The sequence below is a fragment of the Mirounga leonina genome, unplaced genomic scaffold (genome assembly GCF_011800145.1).
Source record: "Mirounga leonina isolate KUSES-001 unplaced genomic scaffold, KU_Mleo_1.0 Mir_174, whole genome shotgun sequence".
Taxonomy (NCBI): Eukaryota; Metazoa; Chordata; class Mammalia; order Carnivora; family Phocidae; genus Mirounga; species Mirounga leonina.
The window spans coordinates 68,384,286-68,397,151 of NW_023270451.1; the positions used below are offsets into that span (position 1 = coordinate 68,384,286).

Consider the following 12,866-nt stretch of genomic DNA (forward strand, 5'->3'; position numbering starts at 1 on the left):
GTACCCTGAGGCAAAGAGAAGAGCTAGACTTTGCAGGATATTAGGGTCTTAGCCATAGCCAGATTTATAAAGCTAATGTGAGATTTTCTTTAAGTCTAAGAAAGGGTGTTTGAGGGGGCACCTGGGTGGCTCAGTCATTAAGCGTCTGCCTTTGGCTCGGGTCATGATCCCAGAGTCCTGGGATCGAGCCCCGCCATTGGGCTCCTCGCTCTGCGGGAGGCCTGCTTCTCCCTCTCCCACTCCCCCTGCTTGTGTTCCCTCTCTCGCTGTGTCTCTCTCTGTCAAATAAATAAATAAAATCTTCTAAAAAATAAAAAAATAAATCTGTAAGACTCGGGGGTTCTCTAGCTATTTACTGTTATCATTTAAAAATTCCTCTGGCTCTGTCCAGCAGCACTGGACTCCTGCATTCACTGGTAGGCTCACACCCATGGAGTCGGTCGAGAGATCCAAGGAAGGGTTGGGAAGATGGTTTGTCTTGCTGCAGTGCTGTACCTTTATTCAACTTACACATCCCCCTCTCTGCTGTTCCTGTGCCCACAGTGAAGCCGCCGCCCATGCTGTCGCCACACTGGCCGAGGCCACCTTGCAAGGGGGGGGACAGATCGTACTGTCCGGGGAAACCGCAGCAGCTGTTGGAGCACTTACTGGAGTCCAAGATGCTAATGGTAAGAGAGCATAAATATTTTATTGACTATCTTCCCTGTTTCCAGTTAAACCTTCATGACATGACTGACAGCAGACCCTTCAGAAAGAGGTTGAGCTTTGATTTGAGTTTTTCTTTATTGATAGGCAATTGATGCCGAGTGAAATTCTAGGAGCCTCTGATTCCTTTCACTAGTAGGAGACTTGGGGTTTTCGGCGGGGCGGTGTGGGGGGAATGCCATGATAATGGCTATCTAACTGAATTGCTTATTTGAAAAGTATTTTGCTGTGATAGGACTGAGACTGAGAGGTACTTTAAAATTTGCTGTGGGGCACATTTTGTCCTTTACTCTCCCATGGGGTAGATCAATGTCATTTGCTGTAGCAGAGACCCTCCCATGGGCAGGTACATTGTAAGTTAGAATGTGCTATCTTAAGAAAGGCACCAGCATCTCACACAGGGTCAGTCAGTGAGCTGTGATGAAGGCGCTTTTCTGGTTGGTGCCGTGAGTCTGCCTTCTGTTAAATGTGGCCTCACCGGGGACCTCTGGATTTAGCCAATAACACGCCACCACCCTGCCCTTCTTTCCCATCTCTTTGACTTCCTGGATATTGGTGATTTCCTGAATAAACAAAAGGGATAAAGTTCATAGAAATATGGTGGCAAAAATTTACAACTCCAGCCCAGCTCTTTGGATCCACTTCAGCAGGCTCTGGAAGTCAGTTACCAAGACTTGGGCTGCCCAGGGAAGTGCCTCAAAAGTCTGGGTCAAAGAGAAGGACCAGCCCCATTCTGTGACACTCTGTGATTGTTTATTAAACTTAAAAAAAAAAAATATATATATATATATATATATATAATTAGGTTAAGTAGGACAAGTTAAGTACTCCATGGTTTTTGGAGATTTCTTTTTAGTCTTGAAAAGAGGATAAATAATAACATAGTCTTATTTAGACAGAAAGTTCCTTAATGACATCAGTGTCTGAGACAGAAGTTCCTGACACTTTTTAAAGGATAGACCCGTTGTTATAAGTGAACAAAGGTACCTAGAAAAGTCTTTGAAGAAAGACCCAAAGCTGTGTGTCCTCCTTTGGAAGTGAGAAGAGGAAAGTACTTGTGTCTGTCACCCAGCGAATAACACAGGCAATATAAAGAGCCCCTGAGAATCATTTTCTTAAAAAACAAACAAACAACAAAATCAAATACTACAACCACAGCCTGCTTTTTCTGTAGGGTTAGGGGCTTCCATGAACTAACCCTAACAGAGATAGACTTGATCTTAGCCAGAACACTGCAGGTTAAAGCCATGTGTGTTCGGGATGAAATGGATCATAGGTAGATTTAAGGAAAACCTCCCCCTTTAGCTAGAATCCTACCCTTACTTTCTTACTTTATGCTGTTCCTCTTCTGAGTCCTAATCTACCTTGAACAGATAGGATATCTGGCTCTGCGACATTCTTCTGAAGTGCAGATTGCTGTTACTCCCTGTGGAATGCTCCAGATACTCCTCTGCCTGGGTTTAATAGGAGACTAGGAGACTGTTATCCCTTCTAATGGTCTTGATCTGTCAGGGCTAGGAGAATAGACAGCTTTAGAGTTCTGGCTCCTCCTCAGCCTCACCTTCTCACATGAATTTATAGGTAAGTATAAGGACCCTGGGGATCTCTGGCCAAGTGGACCCATTCAGCCATACAGTAAAGCTGAACCACACCCACTACTATTGATTCCTGGAAACTGCCTCTTTTCAGTAGCCTTGGTGTGTGTGAATCAGTTGTGTTGATTTCATGTAGTTGATTGTGTTGGCAGTAAGGGAAAATTCTGGTCTACATCCTAAAAGCCAGTGGTTCCCAAAGAAGGCCGTCCCCAGTGCGTGACTGCCAACATGTGCCGAACTAAGACATGGGAGTTGGAGTTAGCACTTTCTCAGCGCAGCGTTTCTGATTCACACCAGGCCGTTGAGTTGCGCCTTACACCAGCAATTTCAGGGGAAGGCCAATCATTTCATCTCTCCCTTGGGAATCCAGAGAGTGAATCTAATACTGGATATGATCCAAATAATTCTGATGCTCCTTCTGTCTTCTGACATTTTACCCAGAGTGCTATAGAGTTTACTGTGGGGCTGGAACCGGATCTCTCCCATGTAAATAGCTGATTTGGTATCTGGGTAGACTTTCGGGGAATTCTCTTTTCATCATTCTTTCAGATTGTGCCCTGTTGCCAAAGTTTGTCACTTCTGTGATGATAACCTTATGGTGTCTGCCAGTAGACCAAGTTGATTATCAGGAAGAGTATTATCAGGAAGAACCAGATGGTAGAGGAACAAGGTGCTATTTGGAAATGCCACTACTGGGGGAAAAGAAATGCACCCCAGATTCCAGAGTATGGTTTAAATAAAAATCCTGCTAGCAGACAGCTCTTCTAAGAGCAGTCTGGATATTGTTTAGGCCTGAAGCAGAGGGAGTTTCTGCGTCTTCTGGGATGGAGAACCTTTGTGTGTGTTGCTTGATAGAGTACGGTAGTGGGTGAGAGATGTCTGGGCAGCAAGGATATGAAGCAGTGTCCTGTAGGACAGTGGTTTTCAAGTGAAAGATAACAACCCATGCATACACGCCAGAAGTTTCATTTCTGGGTCACCAAGGCAGATTGGACAGAGACGTTACACCCGGAAGATGTCTCCTTTTGTCTGGACTCTGCCCCACCCCAACACTAAGGGGACTCCTCAAGCACTGGCATTACTTTATTTCATGTATGCTCTCTCTTTTTTGATAGCGCTAAATAGGTCTTTGGTCTCTTAGGATGGAATTTCATGGTTTGGTTCAATTGAAAGTTTTCACAGGTGCCTTTCTTTTTATTGAAGTGCAGGTAGAATTGCCTAAGACTAGGGAAGGCCTCTCCATGAGTGCCTTCCTTTACATCTTTTCTTGTCTGTTCCTTTCTTTTCTTTTCTTTTTCTCACAGTCGTTCCTTGCCTCCCCACCCCCCAACACCTTAATATAAAAGGTTGTGTAGTCTGGGGCGCCTGGGTGGCTCAGTTGGTTAAGCGACTGCCTTCGGCTCAGGTCATGATCCTGGACTCCCAGGATCAAGTCCCGCATCGGGCTCCCTGCTCGGCAGGGAGTCTGCTTCTCCCTCTGACCCTCCCCCCTCTCATGCTCTCTCTCTGTCTCATTCTCTCTCTCAAATAAGTAAATAAAATCTTTAAAAAAAAAAAAAAAAGGTTGTGTAGTCTGTGAGGCAGGCCCACACAGGGGTTGAGGGTCTCTGTGACCCACAGTCACCTCTCACCTGACCTCGCCACCCATGGTTAGCCATCGTTGGGCAACCAGATCTACACATCTTTTTTCTTCCTTCCTAATTCAGCAAAAATACTTAAAAGTAGGAACTATATTGACCCTCGGCCACCTCTTCCAAGGTGCTCTTATGTCTGAGATCTTATTGCATATTCATGCAGCTGTCTTTTATTCCTAAAAGCTAGATGGGGGTGGGGAGGGACTAAACAGATAGTTCGTAGTTAATCAGTAAAGATAATGGGAATCATGTGCTTCAACTCTTGTCCCATTAAGCCTCTTACCAGAGCTGCTAAGAAAGTATCCTATTTTAAATATATAGCCCCTTTAATTGTATATGTTGCAAATAGGGGGTTTTTCAGCTTATTTTTATTTTACTTGTTACTTTCATTTTTATTTCCATAATTATTTGTCTTTTGCCTTTACATTTACATAGGCCCCAAATCAGATAAATATATAACAATTCTTCTGTGGTCCCATTTTTTATTTTAAATACTTTATGTAAAAGAGGGGCGCCTGGGTGGCTCAGTCATTAAGCGTCTGCCTTCGGCTCAGGTCATGCTCCCGGGGTCCTGGGATTAAGTCCTGCATCGGGCTCCTTGCTTACCAGGGAGCCTGCTTCTCCCTCTGCCTGCCACTCTCCCTGCTTATGCTCTTTCTCTCCCTCTCCGACAAATAAATAAAATCTTTTTAAAAAGTTAAAAAAAATAAATACTGTAAAATATCTGGAATTTATTTTGGAATATGACATTAGGTAGGAATCTGAATTGATTTTTTTCCCTACATAATCTGTTCTAGTACCATTTATTCCATAAAAAGGTTGAAATCCATCCTTTCTAAACTGATTTGAAATGTCATTTTTATCATATGCAGAATTCTTTCATTTTTTAGTTTTTTATTTTAATTCCAGTATAGTTAACATACAGTGTTCTATTAGTCTCAGGTGTACAATACAGTGATTCAACAATTCTGTGCATTACTCGGTGCCCATCATGATAAGTGTACTCTTAATCCCCTTCACCTATTTCACCATCCCCCCACCCACCCCACCTCTGGTAAACATCAGTTTGCTCTTCATAGTTAAGAGTCTGTTTCTTGATTTCTCTCTCCCCCTACTCCTGCTTTATTTTTTTATTTTATTAGTTTTTTCTTTATGCTCCACACCTAACATGGGGCTCAAACTCACAACCCTGAGATCAGGAGTCACAAACTCTACCAACTGAGCCAGCCAGGCATCCTGCCTGTATTTCCCTTTATTCACTTCTTTTGTTTCTTAAATTTACATATGAGTGAAATCATGGTATTATTTGTCTTTCTGACTTATTTCACTTAGCATTATACTCTCTAGCTCTATCCATGTTGTTGCAAATGGCAAGATTTCATTCTTTTCTATGGCTGAATAATACTCCACTGTGTATTATCCATTCATCTATGGATGGATACTTGGGCTGTTTCCATAATTTGGCTATTGTAAATAATGCTGCTATAAACATCAGGGTGCATGTATCCCTTTGAATTAGTATTTTTGTATTTTTTGGGTAGATAACCAGTAGTGCAATTACTGGATCATGGGGTAGTCCTATTTTTAGCTTTTTGAGGAATCTCCATACTGTTTTCCACAGTGGCTGCACCCGTTTGCATTCCCACAAACAGTCGGGTTCCTTTTTCTCCATGTCCTCGCCAACATTTGTTGTTTATTGTGTTTTTTATTTTAGCCATTCTGACCAGTGTAAGGTGATATCTCATTGTAGTTTTGATTTGCATTTCCCTGGTGGTGAGTGATGTTGAGCATCTTTTCCTATGTCTGTTAGCCATCTGGATATCTTCGGAGAAATGTCGGTTCAGGTCTTCTGCCCATTTTTTAACTGGATTATTTGTTTTTAGGGTGTTCAGTTTTATAAGTTTTTTATATATTTTGGATACTAACCCTTTATCAGATATGTCATTTGCAAATATTTTCTCCCATTCAGTAGGTTGTCTTTTAGTTTTGTTGATTGCTTCCTTCCCTGTGCAGAAGCTTTTTATTTTGATGTAGTTCCAATAGTTTATTTTTGCTTTTGTTTCCCTTGTCTCAGGAGACATATCTGAAAAAATGTTGCTACGGCTGATGCCAGGGAAATTACTGCCTGTGCTCTCTTCTAGGATTTTTATGGTTTCAGGTCTCACATGTAGGTCTTTAATTCATTTTGAGTTTATTTTTGTGTTTGGTGTAAGAAAGTGGTCCTGTTTCTTTTTCTTTTCTTTTTTTTTTTTCGGCGTGTAGCTGTAGAGTTTTCCCAACACCATTTGTTGAAGACACTGTGTCTTGACCATTGTATAGTCTTGCTTTTGTTGGAAATTAATTGACTATATAATCGTGGGTTTGTTTCTGGGCTTTCTATCCTGTTCCACTGATCTTTGTGTCTATTTTTGTGCCAGTACCATATTGTTTTGATTACTATAGCTTTGTAGTGTAACTTGAAATCTGGAATTGGGATACCTCCAGCTTTGTTTTTCTCTTTCAAGACTGTTTTGGCTATATGGGGTCTTTTGTGGTTCCAATACAAATTTTAGGATTATTTGTTCTAGTTCTGTGAAAAATGTTTTTGGTATTTTTATGCAGAATTCTTAAATAGACTGTGTAGGGTCTTTTGTATGGATCTTCTATTTCCATTCATCTATTTGTTTTTTCTTTATACTGTAATATTTTATTATTGTGGTGTTATTATTAGCAGTTAGTAAAAGGCCTATCTCCAAATTTGGAAAAAATTCAATCAAAATTCCAAAAAGGTTTGTGGGGGGAGTGACCTTTACAGAAATTTTAAAGTTAATCCAGAAAAAAAAAAAAAAGTAAATAAATAAATAAAGTTCATCCAGAAGAATTAAGCCTTTTTTTATTCTTAATTTTACTTCCAGTGTAATTAATATAGTGTTAAAGTCTTATTTTAATTTAACTAATTTAAGTGTTCTCCTCTCCTTCTGCCCCATCTTTCCCTAGGGCAGGGGAAGTGGGGAGTACTCATTATCACAGAGATGGACCAGGAGTGGGAAGCAAGTGCTCTTAATACTACCCCAGTGAGCTGAATGAGACACTAATTGTTGCTGGAGGGGACACTGTCCCTGTAGTTAGACCAAACCAGGTGCGTCTTTCTAGATTAAGAAATCGTGGCTGTCCATTCTGTTTATGCAGAATTCTGTGGAGGCTCAGTTCTTACACTTTGAAATTTTAATTTCCCTTTTTTCCCCCAACTTCTTCAATTTCATTTTTTGTACTAAAATGAGGGTGGGGCACACTCCCCTGAGGGAGTACTCCAAGCTAGGAATCTGCATTCTTTCCCACTATTGACCTTGCACTGTCTCTGAATTCCATTGTCTTATCAGTTTTATTTATTTAATAAACATTTATATAATGCTTGCTGTGTGCAAGCCCTCTAAGTGTTGTACGTGCATGAACTTATTTAAATAACTCAGAATAATCCTATGAGATAAACACTATTATGCCCATTTAACGTATGGGGAAAGTGAGACCCAGAAAGTTTCAGTAACTTGGCCAGGTTCACACAGAGTGTGGCGGAAGTGGAATTTGGATTCAGGCAGTTTGCCTCCATGCCACTCAGCTATGCTGCCTCCCTTCAACGTGACCCCACAAATACAGAGTGATGACTGTCTCCCAGTGTTGAACAAATAAGTTCGGGAATGTCAGGCGTTTCTCCCCATCCCTGCTAGAAGCCACTTGCCTTTGTCTAGCTTAGCCGCAGTGCCCATCTGCCCCAGCTGTCCCCAGTGGCCGTAGGGAACCTGTGGTGATTTCTGATGCCAAGTGCCCCCCATCCAGCAGCCCTGCCCTCTGCCTGTGTGAGTGCACAGGCACTTCCCTTTGCTAGCCGAGGAGAGCCCGTAAGTCTGTGGTTCTCCAGTGGCAGAAATTGTAGAAGCATTCAATGGTCAGCTATCACACTAGTATTTTTATGAGCAGATCACTTTGCAATTAGTGAACATGTCTTATTTTCATTTGATTGGGGGTGGGTGGGTGTTGTTTAGAATGAGGGACATTGTTTGGGGGCGGGGAGTAGATGATGTTCCCAAGGAAGTGAACCCAGCTTATGAGTTGTTTCCCCACCGCCTAGAAGCTTCTGTCCAAGCCCTCCTGCCACCATTCAATTGATGCCAGAGCTCTTTCAGCATTCCCACCTGCCGCTAGGAAGGTAGGGACCGAGGTGGTAGAGAGGGCTCTGGGGAATGTACATTTCTGCCTGGAGCTAGTTGGTGGCTAATTTGTTTCCCCTGCTCCTCACTGTGCCTTCCCTTTGGCTCTGCCTCCAGCCCTTGATTGGGTCATGCCAGAGAGTTTGGAAAATGCATCTTTCTCTACCGTTCAGACACCCAGAGACCATCCATTACCTGTGCTGTCGTGGCTGAGACCTGGGGCCAGCCCTGAATGGAGACACGTGGACTAGAGGGCTGGGTTTGTTTAAAAATTAAAGCTGATTACAAGGTATAAACATTATACTTACAGAAAGAGCAGGCCTTCTCATTTCTCTGCCGTGCACTATGTCCCTCTTAGTTCTGACCTGGCTCTGGCAACAGCCCTGCTGCCTGAGGGTCCCCCTTAAGACTCATCAACATAAATTTCCTCTAACTAAATGATAAAAGACCCCACTCAGTCTTCCTGCACTGTAAAACTAGTGTGCATTTTACTACCCATTTCAACTGCCAAATCAAGGGAAATCAATTTTTAATTCCTTTAGGAAAAAAAAATTCTGTCTTCTTTTCTTCACACTGAACCTGTCTTCACCTTTCCACCTGGCTACTTTTTTTTGACCCTACTAAAAACTTTTAAGGTGTGCCTGGGGGGCTCAGTCGGTTACGCATCTGCCTTCAGCTCAGGTCGTGATCCCAGGGTCCTGGGATCAAGTCCCACATCGGGCTCCCTGCTTAGCTGGAAGCCTGCTTCTCCCTTTCCTCCCCACTTGTGCTCTCTCGCGCCATCTCTATCTCTCTCTCTCTCTCAAATAAATAAATAAATAAAATCTTAAAAAGAAAGAAGAACTTTTAAAAATATGTATGTTTCTCCAGTTTAACCTCAGTTATGCTCACTGGAATACGTTTTTTTAAAAATTTGATCTTTTTAGCAAGAGGGATAAAAGAGTGGATAGATGAGGACAGAAACATGAAGTTCAGATAAGAGAGCAGGATTCCTGGGTGGGGTTTTTGCATGAGAGATTGGAACACACATTCCTATTCCGCAAGGCCTCCCAAGTGAGAAAGGACGGCAGAAGGGTCTGTTCTGTACTGATTATAAAGAGGTAAGCGCCGCTGGATCTGAAGGAGGCAGCATGTGTGTGCTTTAATTCTCTGTGGAAACCTACTTTATATGTATTATAAGGACATTAGGGCACCCTTAACCTGGGGGCTTGGACCCTGAGAAATTCTGTATAAATTTTTTGTACTTATCTGGGATCCATAGCTTTGATCAGATGTGCAAATAGATTAGAGAACCCCTCCCCCCACCTCTCACGCCTTGCCCCTCCACCCACCAAAGGATTAAGAGCCTCTGCTATAGAAGTGGTGGTTGGGGTCATTTAACTTTGTGGATATCTGGTCTAGTGCTGAGAGTAAGAGGGGCAAGGGAGATGGGAGGGTCTGCTGGCCTAGCTGCTTACTCTAAAAGCTGCATTACCGAGCTCTGTGATCTTGAGCAAGCGAATTAACCTCTCTAAGCCTTAACTATAAAATTAGGCTAATGGTTGTTCCATGCTCGTGAGGTTGATGGGAGCATTAAACAGAGTGATTCCTGTAGAGTGCTTAGCATAGTGCTTGGCACATAGATGCACTGTAAACATAAAACAGTTATGAGCTGTCCACATCAATTTCATCTCCCCGAATTTCATCATTCCCCAGAATATGTTCAGTCGCATGAGTACTCTTGCCGAGTACTCTCGTGCTTCCCCGACTTCAGGACTGATCCATATGCTTACCTTATGCAGTTGAAGGATTTATGCTCCAGAAGTAAATGCTGCAAAAATGGGACATCAGAAGCTCTTTCTGTATAGCCTTGAGGGAAGGAAACTGAAGGAACTTCGATTGAAGGGGACTGGTTAAGGGCTCCTGGACTCGGTTATATCACTGTCCTGGGGCGAAGGCTGCTGGCTCCCAGCGCCTAGTTTGCCAAAGTTGATAGGGCTCTCGGTTACTCCTAAGGGCGTAATCTCTCTTCAGATCTACAGCTGCATTGGATTTCAATCTCCATCACAAAGGGGCACTTTTTTCACTTTTGTCCTTATTCTCACCACCACCATCATCCATTATTACTCACTAGAGGTCCTTCTGATCCAGCTCTTCTTTAAAAATAAGAGATAAAGTGCCAGTGCTCATCATGATAAACTATAAAATACATCTCTCGTTCTGCCTTTTTCTGTGCTCCTCATTCTCTGGACACATTAGTATATGGACGTGTTCCCAAAAGAGTCAGGGGAGATGTCAGTATTAATTTAATTTAGGAAACATGTCAGTGTTGCTCCTCCAAAAAGGTGCTGGTAGGGGCGCCTGGGGGGCTCAGTCGGTTAAGCGGCTGCCTTCGGCTCAGGTCATGATCTTGGGGTCCTGGGATCGAGCCCGGCGTCGGGTTCCCTGCTTAGCGGGGAGTCTGTGTCTCCCTCTGCCCCTCCCCTGCTCCTGCTCTCTCTCTCTCAAATAAAATCTTTAAAAAATAAAGTGCTGGTATGCTCTTCTAGTATGCACTAAATCACTTTTTCCCTCACTATTTTAATTAAAGTTTAAACAAATGTATTAAATTAAGTTTTATTGTAAAGGTACATTTTCAGTCACCATAAAGTGCGACACGAGCTGTTCTTTGCAATTAAATCATTTGTCCCTTTAATCCAAAGACGGCGAGTTCAGTACTCCCTGGACCTGAAGCAGGCAGCCCCTGAGCAGTTTTATGTGAGCTAGGAGTTCTAGGCCGGAAGCCTCCCAGCCTGAAAGTCCCCAAAGAGCAGCACTCTGTGGACCCGTAGGCTACCCTCCCTTCGAGTAAATGACCCTCTTTTCCACTGACAGGGAGACCTAACGGGAAGCTTAGCTCCTAGGATCGTGTCAGTCAGACCAAGCCGAGGTGTTGCCTATTCTGTCAAAAGCAAATGAAGATTCATCTGTCGTACAGCTCTTTTCCCTTTAGAATCATAGGTCTTTTTTATTTTCATTTTTTTAAGATTTTATTTTTAAGCAATCTCTACACCCAGCGTGGGTCTGGGACACACGACCTCAAGATCAAGAGTCACATCCTCGGCTGACTGAGCCAGCCAGGTGCCCCTGGAATCATGGGTCTTTTTTAAATGGAGGGGGAGGTAGAGCATACTCGCAGACCTGAAAAGATCACTTCTTAGAAGGAATCAGATGGGGGCGCCTGGGTGGCTCAGTCGGTTAAGCGTCTGCCTTCTACTCAGGTCATGATCCCAGGGTCCTGGGATCGAGCTCCGCGTCGGGCTCCTTGCTCAGCGGGGAGCCTGCTTCTTCCTCTGCCCCTCGCCCTGCTTGTGCTCACTCTCTCTCAAGTAAATAAATAAATAAATCTTAAAAAAAAATTTTAAATGTAAATAGCCACATGTAGCTAGTAGCTACTCTCATGAACTGCACAGATACAGAACATTTTCATCATTGCAGAAAGTTATATTGCATAGCATTGACCTGAAGGCTATAGCAAAAATACTGTGCTCTTCTGGCAAGTTGTGCCCCCTCTGCACAGAGAAGGACAACAGTAATACTTCATGAGCCTTGCCTCCCAGTGACCTTCTCAGCTCATAGACAGAATGGCTTTCCTTAAAAAAAAAAAAAAAAAAAAAAACCCACTACCATGTGACTGCAGTAATCCGCAACCAGTAAACAGCTGGGCAGGAGGGTTGCAAGAAGAACTGGCCTATTTTTGTGTACCGCAGAGACCGGAGCAGGAAAACCTGAGACAAGAGGCAGTGGAGACACCTAGACCCACTTCCTAGTCTCTGTATGCATGACCCAGGCCACTTACACGTTTCCACCCAGATGCCTTACAAATGCAGATTTCTCTTGGCCACAGGCATCTTGAGGCGAGGCGCTTTAACGATTTATAGTGACCCCAAAAAGGATCAAATATCCAGAGCCCAGTGGGTCACGAGGCTGAAAAAAGCCATTACTATTGGGTGAATTCCAGATTTCACCACGAAAACATGGCTGCTTCTGAAATAGGAACATAGAGGTGTATACCGGGGCTCTCAATTCTAGAATACCCAGAGGGCTTTACAGTTACAGTTTTCTGCCCCAGATGTGTTACTGCCCAGCCCTTTTATAGCACTGAAGCTTGTCCTCCTTCCCGACTCCATTCACAGTTACCTCCTAAAATCCAAAATGCCTTCTAGAATAGCTGTCAGAGGGAAATGGCAGTTTTTCTGACACCCCACTCTTGCCCATCCAGGGAGATAGGTCGATCACACTAATCTTAGGGGCCAGCAGAGACTCTTTCGTCCCATTCCCTTTAGTGCCTGGAGCATTGTATGCAGTAACTCTTAATTACTATTGCTGCTGTTGTTGTTATTGTTGTTGTTGTTGTTATTATTTTTAAACACTCAGACTGAACGGGAAGGATATTAATCTTCAGAGGGTTCACTTTTAGCTCCTCCGGGACACATTCTTGGGATCTGGTCCAGTGAGCCTCCATCTGGAGGGAGCAGTGTGAGATCCACTCCCTGGGAATCCCTGCCTTAGAAAGCCTCTGTTACTGATAAAGCATAGTGTGCCCCTCAGGCATGCTAGAGAAACCAAACTGAGATTCAGTTCTCTAGAATGACCAGGTCTCTCCTGTCACTCATCAGACACAGCCCCCACAGCTGGAGGGGTTTCTAATTGTCAGGGTTCTTTGGTGCCTTTGTCTCCCGTAAAAATGCTGACCTGTGGATACCTCCAGAAGGACCAGGGCTCTCTTG

At 43.4% G+C, this 12,866-nt stretch overlaps 1 protein-coding gene across 5 annotated transcripts in view; it reads left to right on the forward strand.

Moving 5' to 3' along the window:
- NRF1 (nuclear respiratory factor 1) overlaps positions 1-12,866 on the forward strand; it is a 137,130-nt gene that overhangs the window by 106,082 nt on the left and 18,182 nt on the right. For 4 of the 5 annotated variants that reach the window (XM_035021092.1, XM_035021093.1, XM_035021091.1 and 1 more), the window contains one exon: positions 544-668. In XM_035021092.1, the coding sequence (XP_034876983.1) occupies positions 544-668 (125 nt within the window). Of the gene's footprint in view, positions 1-543; positions 669-6,910; positions 7,328-12,866 lie in introns of those variants that run through there. The other variant, XM_035021094.1, reaches the window with a different exon arrangement.